Below are 26,216 nucleotides of genomic sequence, written 5' to 3' on the forward strand. Positions count from 1 at the left end.
TCAAGAAATACCTCTAAAACGTAAGTTTTTAATACTGTTAATTGATTTCTCATTCTTAACTATAATGTCTTTATTTTCTTCTGTTAAATAATGTTCTAAGGCCCATCCTGGATGTGAACCGTCACCAGTTCTTTTGACGCGTTTCTCGATCATTTCAGCTGATACGGTTTTAAAATCGTAGGCCAAGCCAACTTTTGACAATAGGTCTAAGACTAACCAAGTAGGGTTTGTCCAATAACCACCCAGCTCGCCGGCTCTGTAGTCCCATGGAAACGTGTGATGGAAGTTGTGTAATCCTTCTCCTATTGTCAATATTGCAATCAGTTTGTGTTCCGCTGGTAGAATACCTTGGTCATAAGGCTTTACTCCCCAAGTATGTGCTGCAGAGTTTATCAAAAACGTCGCGTGTTGTGAAAGGACTAAACGCAACATCCCGGCGACAAAGAATGCAGACCAAAGTTTCTCGCCCCACAGCAGTGGTATGGTACTCGGTAAGAAAAAACAGAAGAAGAGCGCCAACGGTATATAGTACCTGAAAATGATAATAAACATTTTAAATTACACGTGTTTGTAAACAAGTTTGTAAACACGTTGAAGTTTAATTTATGCCTACACTTTACATTTTGGGAAAAAACAAGGAATACATTAATTTACAGTCAAACGCTCTTTAACCCCAGTTTACGGAACGCACGTGCTTTTCTCATAAGTTGTCACAATAACTTCATTGAATCTTCGCGTTTTAAAAATTGACCAAAATTATTTGACCAATAAATTCTGCGAATAATGTAACGAGAACAGAGATACTTCGAAATTAAACAAGACGACTTAATTATTAATATAATTGCAATCTACTGGGTTTGGCTGAGGTTGGCTACGAAGGGGTTTATTTTTTTTTTAAACAAAGATTATATTTGTTTGTATTTCTGTTGACAAAATCACGGATTTTGTATTCAGAACTGTGACTAGACGGTAAGACAGGTAGATAAACTTTCGCATTTAAAACTATTATTTATTTACTTACCGATGTTGAAAGCTCAACAGTGGGTGGTTCTGTAAATCACTCATATCTATGGAACGACCCTGGGCTATCACTTGAGGTTGTTTCTTGACCAGCAGCCAGCCGATGTGAGAGAAGAAGAAGCCTCTCCTAGCGTTGTGAGGATCCACATCCGTGTCACTGTACTTGTGGTGCAAGCGATGATCGCGGCTCCAATGAATCACGGATCCCTGGAAATTGAAACATTTGTTTTATACGTAAGCACACATACTTTACTAATTTATTTATTTCTTGTTGCTATAGTGTAACAATCAATCATACGATCATGAAAATTCACGTCTGTTATCATAAAATTAATTTGTATCTGCTGCAATTTACTACTTTTGTTTAAATTATTTAATCAAGTAATTTAATCTCTAAAAGATGCAAGTCCGCTTTAAAATAATAAGAACAGTTTGTATATTTTGTTCTAATCGTAGAACTTCAAAAATTATTGTACGTAGGTATTGAGAAAGACCTACCTGGAAAGGCATTGTGGCTAATATCACTAGTACAAACTGCAAAGGTAATTTCGCTTTGTACGTCTTGTGCGTCCATAGTCTATGTGGGCCCAACGTTATGCCCATCAATGAAGATATGTACACGAAACAAGCTGAAAAAAATTCAATGTAATGATTATTTATAGTTATTATTATATATAGTTAGTATAGTTATAAAAAAAAATTAAGTCTGGATGGGTGCCCGAACCCAACAATCGACCGAGGGGACTAAAAACTTAGGGCAGAGGCCTTTGTTCAAAAGAAACAGGCTAATTAAAAAAAATGCTTTTTACGTTTGTAACTAAAAATCTTTTGAAATAAAATATGGTTGTCGGAAGAGATACAGTTATGCAAGATCAATATAAACAATTTAACCAAACGGTTAAACCAAAATATATTTCACATATACACAATAATCGATGAAAATATTTTATCCATAAAGAACAAGCACAATTTTAAGTCGGACAAATACTTTTATAGATTGCACCATACATTAAACCTTCTTTATTTTGTTCAATTTCAGTCGAGAAACATTTCAATCGAGCAGATAAATTCTTAGAAGTCTAAAATCCGTATTAAATATAAAACATAAGTAAATATACTCACAAAATACAAAAGTTTGCCACATAGTGTCCGTAAAGAGAACATAAAAGCCATAAGGTATACTGAGGTTTAACAATATTAGGGGAGTAGCGTTCCTCCACTCGATTTCCCATTTGAGTTTACTTAAAGGTTTCCCATCAACCCCCGTTGATATTAAACTATCACTAGTTTCATCCATCTTTGAACGATAAACTAACGTTTTGCAACTGCTCAATACAATAGAGACTTATTTTTCGGTTTTTTTTTTTCAATATCCAGTACTTTTTCTGTCTGTGTTATGTGAGTAAATGAGACTTTATTGATCCAAATGTACATAAAGAAAGTGTAATGGTTATAATTTATACACTTTTACAACAACACCAATTTGTTAATCAATTAAATGATTATGCAAATATTTTAATTTTTAAATCGCAGCCAACGCTAGGGTAACATCCTACAATCATCGGCATTTTCATACTCACTTGGCAAAATTCCGCCCTAATTGGTTGCTCAACCGGCGAATAAAAATTTTAGCAATACTCGTGGCAATGTCGTCTTTTTTTTTAAGCTCAACCCGCGTTTCCCTGTCTTGGGCAGTGGCATTGAAGCCTAGACTTCCCATTAATTAAAGGGGATATCTGGGTGCAAGGTAATGCCCCCGCAAGTCGAGCAAAAAAAAGTGGCACGGCTGTAAAGCACAAATTCGCCATTAAAATTTCAGGAGCATTAACTTCTTTAAGATACTCACCTCAATCATCATATTCGGAAGGAATCTAGTGAGGAATTCAGTTGCTGGCCCGTCGTTCTGTGCAGTGTGATACATACTTATAATCAAATCATGCGATGGCCAGGTCGGTTTATTTGTTTTAAACGTAAAACATTTTTAATATTGACATGATAATAACTTATTTAATAGCTTTAGACAGAATGTCCTTTAAGTAGAGACTAAACAGATTAATCGACTTGGTATTATATAGATCTCACAACTTTTTACGGCAGAGAGACTAAGCTCCGAGACTTGATGTTTTTTACTGGATGTTTTTGATGGCATTACTTTTAGCGAGACAAAAGGGTGTAAATTATTGCTTAATGATAATTATTATTTACAAAAACTTATCTGCGTATTGTTTTAGCAAGAAATATCGATTTGTATTTTTATTCTCGAAAAGATATCACATTTTAAAACTCGTGCTGCATTTTCTACTAAACTTTTGCAGGCATCATATCTTGAGACTCGAGAGTTTTCTTTCACAGGACAGTCATACGTTTACAAAAACACGACATGGCTGTACAACACGAAGGCAATTGTCCCGGGCAAGTGTTCCGAACTTCCGTCTACCTTGTGTACTGATACCTGCAAAAGCGCAACCCTATTGAAACGTATAATAAATATTTGTTTACAAATTTGTTTTTTTTTTTTACACATTCATGGACAAACAGTAAATAAAATTGTGTATAAAGTGATGCTTTGCTATAAAGAAATACCGCCCCAATACTAAAAATAATCTCACATTTTATCATACACGAGTGACGAACGCGACTTATGCAAATGCGAAGTGAGGCTGTGTGAAAATTCTAAAATTATTGTATAAGATAAAATTATGTATAAATACACATAAGATCATACAGGGTTTGTTTCCAAGCATTCCAGGGTGTGTCGAGGGGAGGCCCTCGACACACCCTAGAATCTGGAACCTAGCTAAGTTCGGTATCGCAGAACCTCGGCTGACTATTCTTCTCACCACAATGGTACCCTCAAACACTAGGCAAAAGCAACCGGCCTCTACCTCCAGATACCAATGACTCGTCTCATAGATCTTCACACACATTTCGAGTCACAGCTAAAAAAAGGCTTGGTTGTTCTTGGTCTTCTAGAATTATGCGCCACAAAAACGAATTATGTCTTCGTGCTCTCCTATATTTCTGCTTTTATTGTTTGACTTTTTCTGTGGATGTGTGAACATCTGTGACATATCGAGTTCCTCCGTGCTCCGTATGTCCCGGCTGTCATTTTCAAAGATCTTTGACAGTCGTTAACAGTAGCCAGAAGCTTGAAAGTCTGACAAGCAGTCTTACCGAAGGGTATCATACATAAAGGTGCTATAGCCCAGGTAACTGGGTTGTGGAGGTCTGATAGGCAGTAGCTCCATGTAAAATACAAATATTCAGCTGCATTCAGTGAGACTGAAAGCCGACTCCAACATAGTTGGTAGAAAGGCTAGGTTGTTATTAATTGGCTTTTTCGCTCAGCTTGCTGTATAATCTGCCTCGTATTATTTACGTTCTTGTGTTAGATTGTACACCTCAAACAATTAGAAAGTAGAAAAAAAATGTACAGGCCCGCTAATACTTTACTTAACTAGCTTTGTAAATTATGCCACGTGTGTTTGCTATTTTACATACAATTAATCTAGCCTAGACAGGCATTGATAATTCGAAAAGTCTGCATATTTGATAGATCACGTTTTTCTTATTAGTGTATGTATTAAATTATTGATTTATTCATGACTCATGGGTCACTCCGGACTTTCATTTACGTCAAGTGAATTGTCTTTGTTATACAGCTTGAAAGATTCACACGTGTTGAAATATCATTAATTAATTAATAATAATTACAATGTTTAAGTTTTGTTTTCTTTCTTTATACTTATTTGTGTGATGAACACGAGTATCTGATTTACGTTTTTATGTAAATTATCCATGTACGTAAGTATGTATTTAGAATTATGTAAGTATGTTTATCAGTTATCTGGAAACCATAGCATAAAAATTGTTTAGTTTTGTCGTTATTTGTCACCCAACGATTAAGCTTTTACGCGTTCTGATTCTGGTGACTTGTTATCTATGTATGTATCCCTTGTGAGATGATTTCCTGATTTAATCTATACTTACTAATATAATAAAGCTGAAGAGTTTGTTTGTTTGTTTGATTGTTTGTTTGTTTGTTTGAACGCGCTAATCTCAGGAACTACGGGTCCGATTTGAAAAATTCTTTCAGTGTTAGATAGCCCATTTATCGAGGGAGGCTATAGGCTATATAACATCACGCTACGGTCATTAGGAGCGGAGTAGCAACGAAAAATGTTACAAAAACGGGGAACATTTTTACCCATTCTCTTAGGTGACGCAAGCGAAGTTGCGCGGGTCAGCTAGTAGTAGTATAAGTTGGTACCTCCCACGCAAGTGGTCAATGGTTAGAACCCGAGGCAAAATACCATATGTGTATTAGAAATAATTATCCCTTGTTCTAACGGTAAAGAAAGAGATCGTGGTGCAACCTTGTAAGTCTCCAACCCACACTTGGCCAAAGTGGTAGACTGTCCCTTGTTTTAAAAGTACTTTCAACAACTGCTAGACTTTTTTAATTACAATTTAAGGAAAAAATACACTTTAAAAGAAAGAGTTTGATTAGACTTGAGAACCGGACAAAAAATCGATATAACATACCTAATTGTAAAGTAAACGTGATAGACATGTCAGTTTTTTCCACGGCATCAGACACGTGCCTTAAATGTTAAGATGGACGGGTGGTGCTTACATTACCGTAATGATAATGAAATAACAGTCAAACAATGTCATTAAGCAGTCAATATTCACAAGCAATTGAATAGGCATTATAGACGGACATATACATATGTATGTATCGCCATTGTTACGGGGAAATACCCAATTTCTTCTATTGTTTTGTGTTAGCAAAAAACACTGACTAATAACGTGCAACCTTTGATCTTTCATAGCTCCGGAAAGTAAAATCCTGGTAGGTTATTGCTGCCTTGGAAGACGGGTGGGTCTCCAGTACGGGACAATACCCTTGTGCCATCACATCTTCAAAGACGTCGATCTGTTCCGATGCTGCTGCTGCAGTTGTGGAGTTCCTCAGACAGCGCAAATTTGCTGCTCTTTGCGGTGATTGCATGCTTGAGCCATTTAGGGTTAAAACCATGGGATCGTAAATTCCGAGCGCTTAAGACATCTTCCGGGAAATCACACGGCACTTATCACGATATTATGCGACACGTGAACATAGGGCTGGTATTTTCTTAGTACAGAGAATAAGCATTGTCATTCAACGTGATAATGCTGCCAGTCTTCTGGGCACGTTACCCGAAGACAACAATGTGTAGATATAACATTATAATGCTTTATTTTATCTTAGCTACTTTATATATATTATTACAATAGTTAACATAAATAACCCTTCATTCCGGGAGGAGACCCTCGCCCACATTAATGGGTTAAATGCATTTATTAATAAGGATGTTTTGAAAATATGCAGTTGTTATACGACTTTTGGAACTGACTGCACCAGTACGTCCTACGTACAAAGTTGGTACAATATTGTCGTGACAAATTAAACTGCAACGGAACAAAGTACGTATACACGTGCGAGACGCAGATGCTACTTAAAATTGTTAGGATATAGTTCCAAACTTGTATTTAGCTGTATCCGAATTTCTAGACTTAACTTTATGTTGCCTGCAATAAAAATATTCTTGTTCTTATCTTTCTAACAACAGTAGGTAAATTAATTTCATAAAAAGGCAAAAAATACTATCAACTAGTAACTAGTCGATAGTAATTTTTCCAACAAGAAAATGGATAAATAAAGAAATGAATTACCGAATTGATTGATGAAACTGTGAACTTGAATTATTGAAGTCGTTATTAAAGCCTTTAACTGTTAAGTATGTGTTAAATGTGTATGCCATCAAAAACATTCTGTAAAAACTTCAAGTCTCGCCGTAAAAAGTTGTGAGATCTATATAATACCAAGTCGATTAATCTATTTAGTCTCTACTTAAAGGACCTTCTGTCTTAAGTTATTACATATGTTATTATCATGCCAATTTTTAAAAAAATACCTTTAAAACAAATAGACCGACCTGGCCATCGCATGATTTGATTATTAGTATGTATCACGCTACACAGCACGACGAGAAGCTAATACTCCTGAAATGTTAATGGCGAATTTGTGTTTTCTTGCGATGACCAAGTCGATCTATTTGTTTTAAAGGTATTTTTTTAAAAATTGGCATGATAATAACATACGTAATAACTTAAGACAGAAGGTCCTTTAAGTAGAGACTAAATAGATTAATCGACTTGGTATTATATAGATCTCACAACTTTTTACGGCGAGACTTGAAGTTTTTACAGAATGTTTTTGATGGCATCTCACTTCTTTTTGTAGAGCGAACATAAGTCCAATTTGTATGGAAAGACGTTTTTTTTTCATAATTCAACATATTTTCCTATGGGAATGTTGTTCAGTTTCATGGGCTAAACACCCTTACCCACCCTATACCCTCTCCCGTTATGCCTCATATAGTAGGTATCTATTTACACCTATTTATTTTATTTTCTACAGTAATAATAATTCATTAACTGCAAATGTAACCTTGTAATCTTATACATTTATATGAGATTACAAAGTTATTGTTGCAGTTGATGTATTTAGAAAACTGGACCGAAATTAGAAAATATTAAATTTTTCCCATGATTAAGACACTAAACCCTATTTGTATTCTAAATTTTAAGCTTTTAAGTCTGCTAGAAGTACCTTAGACTTTTGATGATCGGTGAGTCAGTGAGTCAGTGAGTCAGTGAATCAGTGAGTGACAAAATTCAAAATTTTAACTAGTTGTCATTCTTAAACTACTGGTTCAAATTGACTGAAATTTTAAATATACCGTGTTTATACAATGACTGATTAGTTGCTGAAAATCCAGGCTTCTTGTTTTATCCACAACGAAATTATAGGGGTGTCAAAAATAGCCCGAATTGCTTCGAGAAAAGGATGTTACGGCCGTGCCGCTTTTTTATACAGTACAAAACTTATAAAACTAAATATTTACATTAAATTATTAAAATTAAAACTATATATACAAACTAATAATAATTTCACCTAAATTAATAAAATAGTGCCGTTAAAACAATGAATAAAGTTCCTAGTGAATATATTTAAAAAAAACCGAGTGTGATATGTCATATTTTTAGGCATTGCCTCTATGGCGTTGTCGGTAGTGTATCCGACTGCTGATCATGACGTGGTCTCGGGTTTGATCCCCGGATCGGGCATTCTTTGTGCGGTCTTTTTTACCCTATAACCTACTACTAATAACTCCTTAACATTTTTTTTAATGTGCGTGGAAAACGGCAAAGGCTTGCAAATTATTGAAAAGTCATATGCCAGTATAAAACTGCGCCACAAAAATGTTCTGAAAGTATTTTTTATCTTTTTGTCTCATAATATTTGATTAAGGAACTCTATTTTTAACAATTAATCACTAAAATTAATTTATGTTTTTTGTTTATTGTCCATCTATTGTTCCTGATCTGTATTAAACAATGAATTATTGTTTGTATTGTATCCATTACAATATCTTTATCAAGCAATGAAGTCAAAGAACAGATTAATCAGTGTCACTTTCTGACTAACTCTGTGGTCAAACGGTTGTGTACGGAACAGCCGATCTACTATACATTAGTACAAACAAAATATCATCAAATTCTATAATATTAATTAATTTCTGATATCAAGGCGATTGGGGTTTCTCAATCATATTACGTTACTATCCCACTATCGGTCGAAAAAGATGCGGTGGCTATAAAAATATTGGTAAAAGTCGGCTATCACTGTATTTATGTAAGGTATAAAAATCCATTAAAAACATGCTGTACCTACTAAAAAAACTGAATCGTTTTCGGGTTACGGTTGTAACGAGTTGTTAAAATGTGACCTCACGGCAAATTTGATATATTTAAAAACTATAAACATTATGAAAATACAATGCAAAGTGTATATGTTTAACGTTCAGATTATTCACCATTATATTGAACTGTTATTACAATTTATTCCACGTAATCATGCGGCAATTTACTAATTAATGTACAAAACTCACTTATTGTAAACTGTTAAGGTTAAAGGTCGTAACGGTAAAATAAAATCACAAATTAAAAGTAATGTATATTAGCTCCCTTTCTGGCGGATTTCGAAACTTGGTCGTATGTGACCGAAGACTGGATGTGATCCATCACCAGTTCTGTTCACTCGCTTCTCAATCATTTCTTCGGACACTGTCTTCAAATCATAGGCCCAGCCAATTTTAGCCATAATGTCAATAAATAACCGAGCGATGTTGAGTTTATAGCCGCCCAATTCACCAGCTCTATAGTCTTGTGGAAACGTGTGGTGAAAATTATGGAAACCCTCACCAGTAGCTAAAAATGATACTATATTACTTTCCGTGGGTTTCATGTCTCTATCGTATGGTTTTGCACCCCACATGTGAGCTACAGAGTTTATTAAGTAAAAGGCGTGCGATGAGAATAGAACACGGAAACACCCTGCTACGCAAAATGCTGTCCATAGATTTTCACCCCATAGTTTTGGAATAAATGTCGGCAGCAAAAAGCAAAAAAAGTTTGCCAACCACATGTAATACCTGAAACGAAAAACCACTATTTAATAATATTTTGTAAATATCAGCTGAATATCGTGATTTTTTTTCCTGAAGTATACAAGATAAATAATATAATAAGAGAAACACGTCAACCAGTTAGTAACCTTGCTTAGGAACGTTCTCCTAATTATTCCGTTTCTATACTTACTTATGTTGAAATTGCAGTAGTCTATTAGCTTTGAGATCATCTGCATCGATGGTCAGTCTTTTTTCTCTGACTTCTTTGTTTTTTTTTAAGAGTATCCAGCCAATGTGACTGAAGAAGAAGCCTCTGCTCGAGTTGTGAGGGTCAGCGTTGGTATCTGTATACTTGTGGTGTACTCGATGGTCAACCGCCCAACGGTACGCAGAACCCTGGAAAATACGACATATTTTGATACTTGTAATTAGCATAACACATGTAGAATGGTCTTCTTCTTCTTATCGTATGGTTCGTGGTCAACCTAGTATCAAAGTTGTTCAAGCCGCCCGAGGGCCTTTGACATGGCTTAATGACTGTTATCGTAGTAGATAACCACCGGGACCGACTTTTAACGTGCCTTCCGAAGCACGGAGACGCCCTGTTTAAATACCTCTATGCGGTCACCCATCTATGGAGTGACCGCGCCAAGGTTTGCTTAACCTACAGATCGTTTACTGACCGGTGAGCGCAACTGGCTATGAGCGCCTGTAGAATGGTCTGCAGAGGTGTATCCGAAGGTAAGGTGAAATTTAAGATCACTGATGTGTTATTGCGTAAGGGGAGAGTTTGAGAAAAACAAAAGACGAAGACTTGGTAAAATATGGTGTAGTTTTCTAAAAGACGTTTTTTGCGTTATATTATTATAAGATTATTAAGTTTATGTTGACATTATGTATAAAGATTTTATGTACATTATGTAATGCACAAAAACTTCTAGAACTACACACATAGTACTTTGTACTTGATGCCCGCGCCAATTGCGTACAACCTATCATCACCTATTATATTATTTATTTTTAAGGGGCTTAAAAATAAATTTCTAAAAAAATAGTTTGTTTTACCCGGGTCTTTGGCTTTCTTTCTGAATTTTAGTGTTGATGTAGTACCTACTTATATAGTAAAGAACTCTTACTTCTGATGTTGTGGGTAAAAATACAATGTCGAATTCAAAATATTACTAAAATGTTCATTGAAACTTAATGCCTTTTACAAAAAATATATAATATACTAGCTGACCCGCGCAACTTCGCTAGCGTCATATAGGAGAGAATGGGTCAGAATTTTCCACGTTTTTGTAACACTTTTTACTGTTACTCTGCTCCTATTGGTCGTAGCGTGATGAGATAAAATATGAAAAATATTCTCAAAATTATTTATATCTCATAATATAACGAAGTCGCGCTAAGGCATATCCGCCATTAAAACAGTTGCCATGACAACGGAATTTTGGTAATTCAATTTCAATGTCATTATAATTTTGATTATTCGCGACTTCGTTCGACACCTGAATTTTCCCGGGAAATGCGTCATTTTCCCGGGGTAAAAAGTAGCCTATGTCCTTTCTCGGGTATCAAAATATTTCCATACCAAATTTCATGCAAATTGGTTCAGTAGTTTAGGCGTGATTGAGTAGCAGACAGACAGACAGTCAGACAGAGTTACTTTCGCATTTATAATACTAGCTGACCCGCGCAACTTCGCTTGCGTCACATAAGAGAGAATGGGTCAGATTTTTCCACGTTTTTATAACACTTTTTACTCTTACTCTACTCCTATTGGTCATAGTGTGATGATATAAAATATGCTTTTTTTTCACGAAAAATATTCTCAAAATTATTTATACCTCTTAATTTGACGAAGTCGCGCTAAGGCATATCCGCCATTAAAACAGTTGCCATGACAACGGAATTTTCTTAATTCAATGTCATTATAATATTGGTTATTCGCGACTTCGTTCGCCACCTGAATTTTCCCGGGAAATGCGTCATTTTCCCGGGGTAAAAAGTAGCCTATGTCCTTTCTCGGGTATCAAAATATCTCCATACCAAATCTCATGCAAATTGGTTCAGTAGTTTAGGCGTGATTGAGTAGCAGACAGACAGACAGACAGACAGACAGAGTTACTTTCGCATTTATAATATTAGTATGGATTAGTATGGATTTGAATATAATGTGTTATAATGGTCGATCTAAATACAAAAAGAAATTTCCTCATTTACGGTTAATATATGTATCGTTTTTCCTTATCACGTGTTAAAATTAACACAAATGACTTAATTATCAATTTACCCACGAAATTTTACTAGAAAGTCGTAGAAAAGTGCTTACAATTTTGTAAACTAGGTATTTCAAAAATTCAAATGATAGCACATTAAATCTGAATAGCTCTCTGATCTGAATTTGACCTGAGCCCCTATCACGTATCTCAGTTGACATTTACTTGAAAGCCTAGTACTATGCTGTACATTGTTTTCTCTCTTAGAATATAGTGATTAACGCGTTACGTCAAAGCAGCAATGTACTGAATAGTGACCATCAATTTGACGTACACTAGCTGTCAACTGAGATACGTGAGAAGCCCGCAGGTCGATCTACTTGTTTTAAACGTAAAATATTTTTAATATTAGCATGATAATAACTTATGTAATAACTTAAGTCAGAAGGTCCTTTAAGTAGAGAATAAATAGATTAATCGACTTGGTATTACATAGATCTCGCAACTTTTTACGTCAGAGAGACTGAGCTGCGAGACTTGGGTTTTTTTACAGGATGTTCTTGATGGCATTAAATTATACACGTACCTGGAAAGCTATGCTTGATAATATTAAGAGTATAGTCTGTAGAGGTGCGTTAGCTTTGTATGCTCGATGCGACCATAATCTGTGAGCTCCAGCCGTTATACCCACTAATGACATTCTGTACAACAAGTATGCTGAAAGAAATAAAAATATCCATTAATGTCCCACTGCTGGGCAAGTGTCTCCTTCCGGAATGAGGGAGTGGTAAGGCCTTGAGTTCACTACGCTGGCCAAGTGCATTCCCTTAAGAAATGTATTAAACTAGGTAATTCATCACGATGTTTTCCGTCACCACTAGAGTAAGTTAATTAGTTTTAATACTTCGAAATCATTGTCAAATAATTACCGAATAAATTAGTCTGCCATTTGGCTTCCATGAAGATAAGTTTAATGAAATAAGGTATTGCAAGATGTAGCACGATCATTGGCGTAGCATTTCTCCATTCAATCCGCCATTTTGAATCTGCCTTCTTCACACTTTCGTTTGTTTTGTTGTCATCACAAGTCTCATTCATTATGTTGTCTTACAATAACTAAAACAAGCAAAAATGCTACATAATGTATCACAACATTCGCAATTTTAATTTCAAGCGACTAAAATAGTAGAGATTCAAAATGTCTTAGCCTTATTTATATTACTTAAGGAAATTATTTATTATTGTTATTTTTTGTCATTATGGTTTATCAAGAAGGTTCGTTAATTTTAAACATTTCAATATCTACGTCAGTATTTATTTTTACAATAAAGCTTTCATGTTTATTAGTAAAATAAGTAAATGTTTATTTACTTACAATTTAATATAACCTCTTCAATAAATCAGTATAAACTACAATTATATCACTCTAATCAACACAAATGCAACAACACAATTACTTACAAATGAACAAACACGTAACTAATTATTATGAATCTAAATTCACGAATTGTTAATTAGTAATTCTTTAAATAAACATATTGTTTAATAAGCGGCAGACCACGTAACTACAAAATTAATTGAATTTTGTGAATTTCAAATAAAACATACTAAAAAATATCGATAATATTTGGGCTAGTTATTCTTTTACCGCCTCTGTGGCGCGTTTAGTAGTGCATCCAACTGCACACAGTGCACCACAGGGTTCCGGATTTGATTCCCCGATCGAACATACTGCTTCCTCCATAGCCGTACGAAGCCTGGTATCGTGCCCAGTATATGCCAATAGACCTGGGCCCTATTACAATGGGATGAGAGACAATTTTATGAAAACAACTAGCTGACCCGCGCAACTACGCTTGCTTCAGTAAAATAATGTTTCAGTTCGCACCAGTACCTCCTGAGATTAGCGCGTTCAACAAAACAAACAAATAAACTCTGCAATTCTATAGTATTAGTATATAAGTATCTAATAGCTAAGTCAAATTGTTTTGCCGTCCCATCGTTGACTTTTGCGCTAAGCAACACATTTTGCGATATTTTTTTAAATATAAAGTTACATTCGTATTGCATACATTTGTCTCTATTAATTATTCAAACAACTTGACTATCAAATTAGTATTTTGTTTGAAAATCCTTAGTCATCACTCACATAATTTCCAAATAATTTATAGAATTCGCAATTTATTCGTATTTACTTCAGACGTTTTTGGCAGGAGGGATGTTTTATTGGTCAATTTATTACTCAATCTTTTCTGGTATGATTATGATGGTTTCTTCCTTGACTGTTTTGACGCCAACTGTGTGTGAATCCCTGAATTTTGAAAAACCTTGGAATATTGGCCTTGGTTCTGAATAATGAACTTGCTATCGATAAATAAGAATGTGAAAATCACGCCTTCTCATAGGGGTAGGTAGAGAACGCTGCTTGGTACGATCCTTACTAACTTTCTTTGCTTCCACATCCATATTCGGTGACGGCTGTAAAGTTCGTATGTTCGTAGATTCACACAGGAAAAACGGGCCACGTAATACTGCATGGCTACGTTGAATGTTCAGGGAGGTATGAACGAAAAGGTGGATGAAGTTCAAATTATTTATTTGCTAATAGGGTTAACAAAGTGACATCTTGAGTTACAAGAGTGAGCAAGTCCATTCAGTTTTGTTTAAGTATGCTACTTAAAGTTAAAGTAAACATATAAATTGTTCTAGCACAGGTGCTAACTAATTACTGTCCCACTGCTGGCCAAAGGTGCTTTGCGATGAGAAACGCTTTGAACCAAATACGGACTGTGTCGTATTTCAAGAAAACTATAAAACATTTAGAAAAAAATATGTTTCCTTTCTAGGCACTTTTAAAAAAAACTAATTACATAGTTTATAAAATATTATTCCTTCTGACAATAAGTTATGATCTATTGCAGAAATATTGGCTTATAACAATTATAAACGGTCCTACATTAATTACTCTAGTAACTTAATAATAATAAACGATACCAAACTAGGCAATATTTTGTCGTAACATTACGTCATGTGGTTTTATCCGATTTTCTCGTTTGGACTTTCACATTGTCGCATTCATATGATTCCTTTGTTGGCATGTTTGTAATTGCTCAAGTATTAAAAAAATACATTATGACTACGTTCCTTTTTGGCGAATTTGACTTTTGCTGTATTCGATATGCAAGTCTGTGTGTTCATTAAAACCGTAAACTGGATGTGATCCATCACCAGTTCTGTTCACTCGCTTCTCAACTATCTCTTCGGACACTGTCTTCAAGTCATAGGCCCAGCCAATTTTAGCCATAATATCAATAAATAAACGAGAGATGTTGAGCTTATAGCCGCCCAATTCAGCAGCCCTGTAGTCTTGAGGGAAGGTGTGGTGAAAATTATGGAAACCCTCACCAGTAGCGAAAAAAGATACTATCATATTTTCGGTTGGATTGATGTCTTTTTCATACGGTTTAGCTCCCCACATGTGAGCTAAAGAGTTTATCAAAAGGGTCGAATGTAAGGAAAATATTATACGAAAGCCGTTGATGTAAAATGCATTCCAGACATTTTCTCCCCAAACTGTTGGTAATAAGGTTGGCATCAGAACGCATAACGAAGGGGCTACAAAATAGTAATATCTGAAAAAAAAAATTTGAACAAAGCTTTAAATGACAATGCAATTTACAAATTCTCTAGTTAGAACGAGTTTATTTATAAACTCGTTTCTAACTAGAGGAAAATGTTAGATATTACTTTTGTCATTAAAAATTTCAAAAATAAAAGCACATTTTTATAACTTACTTATGTTGAAGCTGCAATAACCGGTCAGCCATAAGATCACTAATATCTATGCATTTTCCCTTTGCGATGGCTTTAGGATTTTTCTTCAGAAATATCCAGCCAATGTGGCAGTAGAAGAACCCGCGGTTTGAATTGTGAGGGTCAGCATCTGTGTCGGTATATTTGTGATGCACGCGATGGTCACGAGCCCAATGGAATGCGGAACCCTGCAAAATGTTACTGGGTTGAACAAAGTAATATATGTATACCTATTTTCTCCTTTAATAACGAAACCCAGATTTCCAAACAAAAAAGTATGGTGCGGCAAAGATGTAAAGAATCGTTGCCCCATTTCCAGTGTTATTCCCATGTAAAAGGCGACGAGTCTATTGCCATATATCGGGCACGTTACCTAACTCCGGGCTGCTATTGAGAATAATCTAATATGAAATAGAAAATACCAATAGATCTTCATCGAATACGAGACCTCCAGAAGTCAAAATATGGTCCGCAATTGATTTTAAAATTTTCATGATGATATGATAAGAACCAAGTAAGTAAGTATATTGAACATAAAGTATTACACTTTATGTTCAACTAGCTGACCCGCGCAACTTCGCTTGCGTCACCTAAGAGAATGAGTCCAATTTTTCCCCGTTTTTGTAACATTTTTCGTTGCTACTCCGCTCCTAATGACCGTAGCGTGATGTTATATAGCCTATAGCCTTCCTCGATAAATGGGCTATCTAACACTGAAAGAATTTTTCAAATCGGACCAGTAGTTCCTGAGATTAGCGCGTTCAAACAAACAAACAAACAATCAAACAAACAAACTCTTCAGCTTTATAATATTAGTATAGATATACTTACGTAGTGGTTCCTGCTAACAAAAATAAAAGTGGACTCAGACTAAGAAAACGTTAGGAACCCCAGCTTTTGTAGGAATACAAAAAAGATACTTACTTGATGGGCTATAGAATGAAAAATGAGAAGTATAATTTGAAGAGGCGCTTTGGCTTTGTATGACCTGTGAGACCACAGTCTATGTGCTCCTGCAGTTACCCCTATCAGTGATACCACGTAAAGTATATATGCTGAAACATAAAAAACATTCTCATATAAAAATAAATGCCTTGAAACACACTTATTTATTATTATTATTACTCAAAACAGTTATTGCATGAAAAAAGTAAAACAATACCTCTGTTCTTTTTTTCCTTAATTGTAAAAGATTAGAATTTACTAGACTAGAACATGTTCTTATACTCGTATGTCGCATATTTTTTTCTAATAAAGATCACAAAATGAAAAATATACGGAGCTATAGTCAAAAAAATAATTTTATTTAGATTTTTTCTCCAGGCGTATGAATCACAGGTAAAAAGTCCAAAATTGCATACCAAATAAATTAGTTTGCCATGTTGCTTGCGTTATCATAAGATAGATAGCGTATGGAGTGATCAAGTGCATATATGATATGCTCAATATATTTCTCCATTCAATCTCCCATTTTGCCAAGGGCACCGGTTTTAAGTCTTCATCAAGATGATTAATCCCCTCATATGTCTCCTTCATAGTAGATTGGTGACCTATAACAAAGAAATAGGTTATTGATGACCCATAGAAATATGAACTTACATACAGGCGATAATATGAAATTTTGAGAAGGGCGATAAGGTTTCGATAAGGTTTCGGTGATAAAGGAGCGCATGTTGTGTGCAATCCTTGCTTACTCGTACCACTTAGGGCAAAAACACAACACTGCGATGCCTAGCAATTGAGGAAAAGTTAGAATTCAACTCTAGTTTTTTGTGCCATACGCCTAAAGGAATGCGTAAACGAGAGTCAATTCCCGATGTACTTCTTTGTCCTTCATTATACATCTCTCACTACCATTTTGGTGCAACAAAAGATCAAAAGTACTTAATACATTTTTTGTTTCTCATCTGCCCAGGCCTTTTTGGTTTTCATATCACAATTGAATGACTAACTAAAACTTATTTGTTCGTAATACTGTTCATACTATACTCACCGCGTTTGATGCCGTAAAACTTCGCCTAATCAAAAACGAAAACTCAAAATATATAAATTCAATGACGAAGCTAAAACGAAACTACCAACGGTACGGCACGTGAATCAAGTAATATATAACACAGCATAAGCATTTCAGTATATATTAGCTATTTTATTTATTATTAAATACAATGTATTTGTTTAGTTTGTGTGCTAAAAGCAATGCAGGGAAATTTCAGGTGCATTCAAAATCAAAATACAATCAATTATTTATTTAATTTAGGTCGGATGATAGTCGTTACAATTACTGAATTTACCACAACTTGGAAATCGAGTACAGCCTTAAGAGAAGAGCTAGCAAGAAGCTCACAGCCACTCTTTTCAATCGCCAAGTGATTTAGAATGTGATTAATACAACAATTAGTCCATTCAAAAAAGCAAGAGTAGAGTGCGTGAGCGGGATCCTAAGTAATTTTTTCAGAAATTGGTTCAGGATGCTTAAGAGTGTAAACATACTCAAAATCCCCGCCTCTAGGAGGGGCGCCGGAGTGGGGGGAGGCGGTTAAAGTTCCCATTTTTTAGTTTTTCACTAATATCTTTAAAACGGTTCATCGTAGAGAAAAAGTGTCTTCTACATAATGAAAGATAATAAAATTGTCTACAACTTTTGTTAGGCACACTTTATTGAAATCCTCATCAGTTTTCCAGCATCACGCTCCGAAATTGTCGTCCCACTCACGCACTCTACACCCGCTTTTGGAGTATTCTTTGAGTAAGCTAAATTGGTACTGAACGAAACGATTATAACTATGTCTATAATTATTAGTTTCTGATTTTACCGTTTGTTGGGAGCACGTACTAACATATGGCATTTGGAATATAGACAACCAATGCGTGTTCACTGGTTACATGAATTTGAAGAAAAACAATAAATAAAAAATGTAATGTAATGTATGATGATTATAATCAAATTACGGTACAACGAGTGTGCGTCACTAATTGCCCATATTATATAACATCTACTGAGTGTGCATATATTTTTTATAAGAGAAGATCCGAATAAGCAATCAATTTGAATCAATTCAGATACTCATCTATTCTTTGATTTGCTGTCTGGGTGTGGCCAAAAAGTACATATCGAGTTTATCTTTTAAGTCTCGGAGATCGCGTTAATTCGTCGGTCCTGCGCTTGAGCTCTCACTGGTCGTGTCGATTATCCGTCCCACTGGGCTACGAGAGTGTACCTACATATGTTGTGTTGTGCTTGGACTATATAACAGAGTCCAACGGAGGCCAATTACATTGCAACCAGCCAACGATGCTGGTTACAATTTAATTGGCCGCCGAAGACCTCATAATAAGCTTTCTTAGAGAGATATTCCTTAACAATAAATTCGAGGCGCTCATAGCCAGTTGTGATCACCGGCCGGTAAACGATCTGTGAGATAAGCAACCGTCGGCGCGCTCATTCTACAGATGGGTGACCGCATAGTGGTATTTGAACGGAGCGTCTCCGTGCCTCGAAGGGCACGTAAAAAGTTGGTCCGATTGATCTCAATTAAGATAACAGTCGTTAAGCCATGTCAAAGGCCTCTCGGGCGGCTTGAACAACTTTGACACTAAGTTGACCACTAACCATACGATAGATAGATAGAATTTGAATTTTGGTAGAGTTTATGTGACGTGTGATGTGTTTGGGGAGTTAGTTGAAAAATGTGTGACCTACAAATTTATCTTTTGGTGTTATGATTATGTCTATCGCTATTTGTTGCAAATGTTCCTACATTTTGTTTTATTTATTTATCATCATGATCACCTTTGCAAACACCTACACACTGTGATGTCACCATCAATATCCCTATCCTATCATTGAGAATCGGACCAACTTCATATTTTTACTAATCAGATAATTTTGAAAGTTAGTTTATGGACGGCTAAATTGCACTGGTCGTAGTAACGGAAAACATAAGAATATTAATCAAAAACGTTCATGTTTAAGTTAATTTGTCATTTTAATAGTCTTCTTCTTCATGTCAATGGTTTTTAAAGTTTTAGATACCTCCAGTTTTCCAAAAACAGTAAATAAATACGAGTAAACGTATTATTATGTATATGTATTTTATAATTAGAATAAGGTATATATTCAGAGATATATTTCGACCAAAAGTCGGCAACGGCAATGGCGTTTAATTTTAATAGTGAGCCTTCATTACGATTTGAATGGATAATTTGTGTTCAGCTTCTTCTTTGCTTATGGACGGCTTGTCTAGCGGAGACGCACCGTATGATTTTCAACAGTATGTTGTTTTATTAACGTGTTATGTATGTATATGGTATATTCTAGTAATATATCCAAATAAAACTTTTTTTCTTCTATCAATCAACAATCTTTTAAGTAATTTAACAGTTGTGACGGTACTTTGAATTGAAACGTCGTTGTGGTAGCGCAATGTAGTACCTACATTTCATATATCAGCATTTAATAAATGTACTTTGAACGAAATCACCTTTTGTTTTTCTGTAAAGCAAAAAATACTTGTCCTGTTATAATCTATACTAATATTATAAAACTATATGAAGAGTTAGTTTGTTTGAACGCCCTAATCTCAGGAACTACTGGTTTGAATTGAAAAAATATTTTTTGTGTTAAATAGACCATATCGAGAAAAGCTTTAGGCTATATAAAATCACGCTACGGCTATTAGGAGCGGAGTAGCAATGAAAAATGTTACAAAAACGGGGATAATTATGAGTAATGACCCATTCTCTCTTATGTGATGCAAGTAAAGTTGCGCGGGTCAGCTAGTTACTTAATAATCGATACTAATAAGATTTTTATTATTTCTTCGCCAAGCAATATTATTACATAGCCCTTTTATTTGGCTTCTCATTGACCACTTTTGCCCACTATCCTTTTTAATAATTACATATGTTAGTTTAATTCAGTGAGGTTAAAGTGTTAGTATTCAGCATATTATACTGCAATGTAACAAATTAAATAAATTGTCTCCTGTAACAGAATTGTGTGCAAATTTATAATTCTAAATTGATGGAGTGGAAAAGTTTTAGTTATTTATTTTAGTTATACCTCAGTGGCCGGATCGACGCCAAGCAATCTATCTTGTATGAGGTTCTAGATTCGTGGTCCAGGATCGAAAATAGCTTCCTTGACTTCTGGTTTGCTCAGCTACATTGCTTTAGTTCACAACTGAGATGCGCATGCTGTAGCGCCATTCTCTAAAGTCAAATCAGAAAAAATATATTTTCCGGTTGTCCATAGACCATTTTCTGGTGCTGATTTGTTAAAAACACTGACAAACCGTTCTTTTTGTTATCCAATGTTTTGAATAAATTTGTTATCCCGTCAATAGATTTGTGAAAGGAATAGAAAGAATTCAAGTCTAGTACAGTGTCCAAAATAAAATTATATAACCTCATACTAGTTTCAAATGTTCCGTAACTAATTTATCGGGATGACGAGCTAAGGTTTCAACTATGTGGAAGTTGGCTTCCAGTCTCACCTGATGCAGCTAAATACCAGTATCTTACACTAGAGGCCGCCCGCAACTTCGTCCGCGTGAAAACCCTTCCCGTGTAAATTCCGATCACTGGGGAACTCCGGGATAAAAAGTCTATGGGTTATTCTGAGTCTTCAGCTACCTATATACCAAATTCCATCGTAATCGGTTCATTAGTATTTGCGTGAGAGAGTAACAAACATCCATACATTGTTACAAACTTTCGTATTTATAATATTCTATTATACTAGCAGACCCGCGCAACTTCGCTTGCGTCACGTAAGAAAGAATTATAAGAAAAAAATTTCCCCGTTTTTGTAACATTTTTTATTGATACTTTGCTCCTATTGGTCGTAACGTGATGATATAATAATATAGCCTATTGCCCTCCTCGATAAATGGATTATCTAACACTGAAAGAATTTTTCAAATCGGACCAGTAGTTCTTGCGATTAGCGCGTTCAAACAAACAAACAAACTCTTCAGCTTTATAATATCTTACTATCTATACTTATTTTATATAAGTGGGGTGGAGCGGCTGACTATCGCACCTCCACAACCCAGTTACCTGGGTTATAATACGATACCCCTCGGTAAGACTGGTTGTCAGACTGTCTAAAGCTTCTGACTACTGCTACTATTTAAATAGTAGATATTTATCATAATAAATGTGATAAAAACCTCAAAATTCAGCATACCAAAAACGTTACACGAAAAATTTAAGCAAGGTATTTTGTGCCAAACTATTGCCGCACACATATTCGTAGGCGCTATACCGTATATTAATCTTTAAATATTTAAAATTAAACGCTAAATATCCCTTGATATCCCTTAAATACCAAAAATCTGGCACAATTTATTTTGGTGTTTAAGGGTTTTTTAATGTTTTTGTGTTTAAACTGCTATTTAGTAAGTATTAGTTAACAAAAAATAAAAAAATAGAAGAAATAGTGAGGATTATTTAGTTTCATGAAATGCTATATCATTTCAAAAAGGCGCTCTTATTGCAATATGTTTCATAATATGATTTTGATATTTATATCTATTTCGAGATGAGAGAGAAATAGGTGATCTGGTGTAAATAATTTCTACCACGGCACCCAGTTTCATTGAACAAGTTTAATAAACCAGGACTTTGTTTAGCTAGTGTTTGCAAAATACACTGGGTACCTGCACTCTCTATTACATCGCTATTGTAGCCCAATGGTACGGATAATCGGTCCGGGATCTCCGAGGCACGGAGGTCTAAGGGCTCAACTATCAACTTCTGGTATATATATCAGCTTAGCCTTTCTTCCAAGCTATGTTGGAGTCGGCTTCCAGTCTTACCGGTTGCAGCTGAATACCAGTGTTTTACATGGAGCGACTGCCTATCTGACCTCCACAACCCAGTTACCTGGGATAACACGATACCTTTCGGTAAGACTGGTTGTCAGACTTTTCAAGCTTCTGACTGCTGTTAACGACTGTCAAAGATCTTCGAAAATGACAGCCGGGACCCACAATTTAACGTGCCTTCCGAAACACGGAGGAACTCGATATGTATAAGATGGTCACCCATCCACAAATCAACCTCGGCAAGCATAGCTTAACCTCAAAGATCGATCCGCGCGGCTGTTGTTAACTAAGCCACGAGCTCAACTTCTGGTAACTACTGAAAATTACTTGATAGAAAAACTCAGAAATAACTTACTGGCACCACTCGGATTTCGAACCTTAGACCTAAGCTATTCGCATTCACTACCTTTCGCGACACAGAGGCAGTCAATTTCTAGAATGCTCTGTAGTATATGTAAAATTGTATTCTATTTTTTATTGTAATTGTAATTCAGCACGCGCTTACACCAGATTTAAATACAATTTTAATACTATCCAAATTTTTGAATAAATAACACTATTCAACTATTTCTAGATTAAAAGTTTCCGATACTAAAAGGAAAGGAGACTTTGAATGAATACAATCAGTATGCAACCAGTGTTTTAATCTTAGTGTCTAAATCATACATTTATTACACCTTAAAGTCGTAGTTTAAACTTTATAATACTATATTAATTATAATTATTTACAATTATAGAAAAACATACAATGTACTTTAATAAAACTACAGTTTCTGGCGTGCCCACAAAGCTGGCCGCATTGCGATGTTGCATTACAATGCTTATTTATAATATAATTAAGAATTCATTTTATTCTGATCGATATCAATTTAGAAACTACACACATTTCAATTCACATTATTGCGCATATCTGTTTCAGAAATATCCAACAAAGTTTACAAAGTTTGAACAAAATAAAACAGTTTTGTTTATTCAATTACAACATAATGTCCCCAAACGTAAAACTCATTGTAGAAATTATTTCGTAAACATCTGTGCAACTGCCTCTTTGCCGTTGGTAATGTACCACTACTGTTGATCATGAGGCCTCCAGTTCGAGCAAAGTACTATTGGTATTATCTAATCTATATTAAAAAAATATTTCTCAATATTAGCCTGGAGTTTGGTAACGTGCCCGGTAAAGTGCCCTTATTACATGGGATTACCTAATATTAAATTAAAGACAAAACGTGGGTGTATTTCATACCCAGATTTCTGCCTACGCCTTGGGGTAGCATATATAACAGGCGCGATGATATTTATATACATATGTATGTATGAACTTAAGCTAAAAATTTTCATAATCAGCTTAAATTTTTCTTCAGAGCTCTGTCGTACATCACACGCCTCTTGCACGCAACGGTGTAAATTTTTTGGTTGATTGTGTGTAAATAGCATCTAAGTCGTGGTCTTTAACGTTCCAAACAGGATGTGAACCATCACCGGATCTATTCACTCGTTTCTCTATGTCCCCATCAGACACAGCTTTCAGGTCATAAGCCCAACCAATTTTGGCCATTAGATCAATAAAATACCAAGAAAAATTCAGGCTGTAACCACCGAACTCTCCAGCTCTGTAGTCCCACGGGAAAGCGTGATGGAAGTTATGGAAACCTTCCCCGCACATTACCATTGAGAGGGCCAGACATTCCGTCGGGAGGATATCTTTATCATATGGTTTCATTCCCCATATATGGGCTGCAGAGTTTATTGAAAATGTTGCGTGTTGTGAAAGAACTAGTCGAAGAACGCTGGCCACAAAAAATGCTGTCCAGAATTTCTCGCCCCAAAGCAACGGAACAATGCTCGGGAAACCAAAGCAAAATAGAAGCGCCAACGGTATGTAGTATCTGAAAATGAATAGAATGTGTAATAATAAAATAAGTAAATTCTAAAATGCCTCTACTGTCGTAGTCTTACGTTAATAAATTTACTGTAGTATTATATTATTTGGTCATGATGAAATAAGAAAAAAACTTAGTGCCATACGATAGTTCGCTTCCCCTAAGATACATATTGGGCAAAGGAATATTGTTCTCGAAACGTATCCTTTGGTGACAAGTTTTGAACAGTTATTCAGTAATGCGTCTAGCTTTACCGATACGATCATTAAGACTAACTATTCTCTTGCACCCAAGTAGTGATAAAGAAGGCAATATATAGATACATAAACTTACTTATTTTGGAAATACAATAATGGCTGGGACTGAAGGTCTTTCATACTGATGAGTCGTCCTTGAGAAACCACCTCAGTCGGCTTCTTCATGAGCGCCCAGCCGATGTGTGAGTAGAAGAACCCTCTCTTTGCGTTATGAGGATCAGCGTCAGTGTCACTGTACTTGTGGTGTAGCCGATGGTCACGCGCCCAGTGTATGACGGAGCCCTGCAAAAACAGATTTTGATGAAGAATTCCCTGTTTTGTAAAATACCAATAAAATGTTTTATTCTATTAATTTACACACTGGCATGTTGGAAGGTGAAAGTTTCGTATTATTGTGAATTGACAATTTATTCTTCTCTCACAAAATTAGTATTCTACATGCATTATTGTCACGAAATATTGCGTAGTGAGACTATTTGTTAAGATTTTTTTAAGGGATTTTTAATTTACTGAAGGAAAATTTTGACTTACCTGGAAAGTTATGGTACTTAGAGCCAGCAATAAGATCTGCAGTGGTTGTTTCGCTTTATATGCTCTATGTGACCATAGTCTATGAACACCCGCCGTTTGGCCCACAAGTGATATGCAGTAAGTAAACCACGCTTTAACAAATTAATAATAAAACTTTTTTACAAATATATTGCAAACTAAAATCATCTATTCTCTAAAAGTTCCATGTTATTTAGGCCTATGATGGTGACAGTGAATTTTCAAACTAAGCACGAAATGAGTACGGAAACAACCTTTCTGTGTTCACAAATATACGATTTAAATAAAAAGATAATCTTGTCGTAGTGTGACGACCTTAATCATAAAATAGGAAAACAGAAGCAAAAATAATTGCACTGAAAACAAAATTTTATTATCAGTATCCCGTACCTGGGCAAGGGTCTACTGCCGGAAGAAGTTAGGCTGACCAAAAATCTTAGCATTTTTTTAACACTTTACTGTCCCACTTCTGAGCAAGGGTCTTCTCTTAGCATACAAAAGCTAGTACAGTTTTTCAATGTTACAGTCAATATTATAAATCTATACTAATATTATAAAGCTGAAGAGTTTGTTTGTTTGTTTGTTTGTTTGAACGCGCTAATCTCAGGAACTACTGGTCCGATTTGAAAAATTCTTTCACTGTTAGATAGCCCATTTATCGAGGAAGGCTATAGGCTATATAACATCACGCTACGGCCATTAGGAGCGGAGTAGTAACGAAAAATGTTACAAAATCGGGGGAAATTATGACCCATTCTCTCTTACGTGACGCAAGCGAAGTTGCGCGGGTCAGCTAGTAGAAAATAAATCTTTGAGAGACTTGGAGCCTGTGCTGGGGTAGCCCTGTGTTAAAGTTCTCCAGGCTCTTTCAGTTTAGACTATTACAAATGTAATAAAAAAAAATAATGAGAATGATTAATTAAATGAGATCAGTTTTTATACAATATACACAATATGCAGAAGTAATATTTAAAATAAAAAAGTACCTACCAAATAACAAAGTTGACCACATAGCACTCGTAAAAGCTAGATAGACGGCGTAGGGAAAAAGCACGTGCAGTGTTGCTACGGGAGCAACATTTGCCCAATTTAGATCCCACTTCAACAGTTTGTCTGGTCTATCCAT

At 35.4% G+C, this 26,216-nt stretch overlaps 4 protein-coding genes across 4 annotated transcripts; all 4 read right to left on the reverse strand.

Moving 5' to 3' along the window:
• On the reverse strand, positions 1–2,317 carry LOC142987843 (acyl-CoA Delta(11) desaturase-like). Its single transcript, XM_076136782.1, has 4 exons — positions 2,143–2,317; positions 1,519–1,649; positions 1,022–1,227; positions 1–532 (listed from the first exon to the last, which is right to left on the reverse strand). Exons 1-4 carry the CDS (start codon positions 2,315–2,317, stop codon positions 1–3), a joined length of 1,044 nt encoding a protein of 347 aa, XP_075992897.1.
• Positions 2,318–9,072: 6,755 nt separating this feature from the next.
• LOC142972666 (acyl-CoA Delta-9 desaturase-like) lies at positions 9,073–13,231 on the reverse strand. Its single transcript, XM_076113956.1, has 5 exons — positions 13,134–13,231; positions 12,688–12,874; positions 12,345–12,475; positions 9,730–9,935; positions 9,073–9,563 (listed from the first exon to the last, which is right to left on the reverse strand). The coding sequence occupies exons 2-5, from the start codon at positions 12,854–12,856 to the stop codon at positions 9,089–9,091; spliced, it is 981 nt and encodes a 326-aa protein (XP_075970071.1). The 5' UTR covers positions 12,857–12,874; positions 13,134–13,231; the 3' UTR covers positions 9,073–9,088.
• Positions 13,232–14,360: 1,129 nt separating this feature from the next.
• Positions 14,361–17,655, reverse strand: LOC142972667 (acyl-CoA Delta(11) desaturase-like). Its single transcript, XM_076113957.1, has 5 exons — positions 17,565–17,655; positions 16,933–17,121; positions 16,496–16,626; positions 15,554–15,759; positions 14,361–15,390 (listed from the first exon to the last, which is right to left on the reverse strand). The coding sequence occupies exons 2-5, from the start codon at positions 17,105–17,107 to the stop codon at positions 14,895–14,897; spliced, it is 1,008 nt and encodes a 335-aa protein (XP_075970072.1). The 5' UTR covers positions 17,108–17,121; positions 17,565–17,655; the 3' UTR covers positions 14,361–14,894.
• A 6,124-nt stretch (positions 17,656–23,779) lies between these two features.
• Positions 23,780–26,216, reverse strand: LOC142987844 (acyl-CoA Delta(11) desaturase-like). The gene is made up of 4 exons (XM_076136783.1): positions 26,081–26,216; positions 25,073–25,203; positions 24,618–24,823; positions 23,780–24,290 (listed from the first exon to the last, which is right to left on the reverse strand). The coding sequence occupies exons 1-4, from the start codon at positions 26,214–26,216 to the stop codon at positions 23,780–23,782; spliced, it is 984 nt and encodes a 327-aa protein (XP_075992898.1).

This window comes from Anticarsia gemmatalis, chromosome 4, assembly GCF_050436995.1.
Source record: "Anticarsia gemmatalis isolate Benzon Research Colony breed Stoneville strain chromosome 4, ilAntGemm2 primary, whole genome shotgun sequence".
Lineage (NCBI taxonomy): Eukaryota > Metazoa > Arthropoda > Insecta > Lepidoptera > Erebidae > Anticarsia > Anticarsia gemmatalis.

What these genes read in the sequence shown, in the direction of transcription:
- LOC142987843 (XM_076136782.1), bottom strand. Translation starts at nt 2,317, where the DNA reads ATGGATGAAACTAGTGATAGTTTAATATCAACGGGGGTTGATGGGAAA. An exon ending in GTGGCAAACTTTTGTATTTT is followed by an intron (nt 1,650 to 2,142) that starts GTGAGTATATTT and finishes AATTTTTTTCAG; the next exon opens with CTTGTTTCGTGTACATATCT. An exon ending in CTGTTGAGCTTTCAACATCG is followed by an intron (nt 533 to 1,021) that starts GTAAGTAAATAA and finishes TATCATTTTCAG; the next exon opens with GTACTATATACCGTTGGCGC.
- LOC142972666 (XM_076113956.1), bottom strand. Translation starts at nt 12,856, where the DNA reads ATGAATGAGACTTGTGATGACAACAAAACAAACGAAAGTGTGAAGAAG. An exon ending in TATCAAGCATAGCTTTCCAG is followed by an intron (nt 9,936 to 12,344) that starts GTACGTGTATAA and finishes CGTATTTTCCAG; the next exon opens with GGTTCTGCGTACCGTTGGGC. An exon ending in CTACTGCAATTTCAACATAA is followed by an intron (nt 9,564 to 9,729) that starts GTAAGTATAGAA and finishes TTTTCGTTTCAG; the next exon opens with GTATTACATGTGGTTGGCAA.
- LOC142972667 (XM_076113957.1), bottom strand. Translation starts at nt 17,107, where the DNA reads ATGAAGGAGACATATGAGGGGATTAATCATCTTGATGAAGACTTAAAA. An exon ending in ATGGCAAACTAATTTATTTG is followed by an intron (nt 16,627 to 16,932) that starts GTATGCAATTTT and finishes TTTATGTTTCAG; the next exon opens with CATATATACTTTACGTGGTA. An exon ending in TTATTGCAGCTTCAACATAA is followed by an intron (nt 15,391 to 15,553) that starts GTAAGTTATAAA and finishes TTTTTTTTTCAG; the next exon opens with ATATTACTATTTTGTAGCCC.
- LOC142987844 (XM_076136783.1), bottom strand. Translation starts at nt 26,216, where the DNA reads ATGGATAGACCAGACAAACTGTTGAAGTGGGATCTAAATTGGGCAAAT. An exon ending in TAAGTACCATAACTTTCCAG is followed by an intron (nt 24,824 to 25,072) that starts GTAAGTCAAAAT and finishes CTGTTTTTGCAG; the next exon opens with GGCTCCGTCATACACTGGGC. An exon ending in TTATTGTATTTCCAAAATAA is followed by an intron (nt 24,291 to 24,617) that starts GTAAGTTTATGT and finishes ATTCATTTTCAG; the next exon opens with ATACTACATACCGTTGGCGC.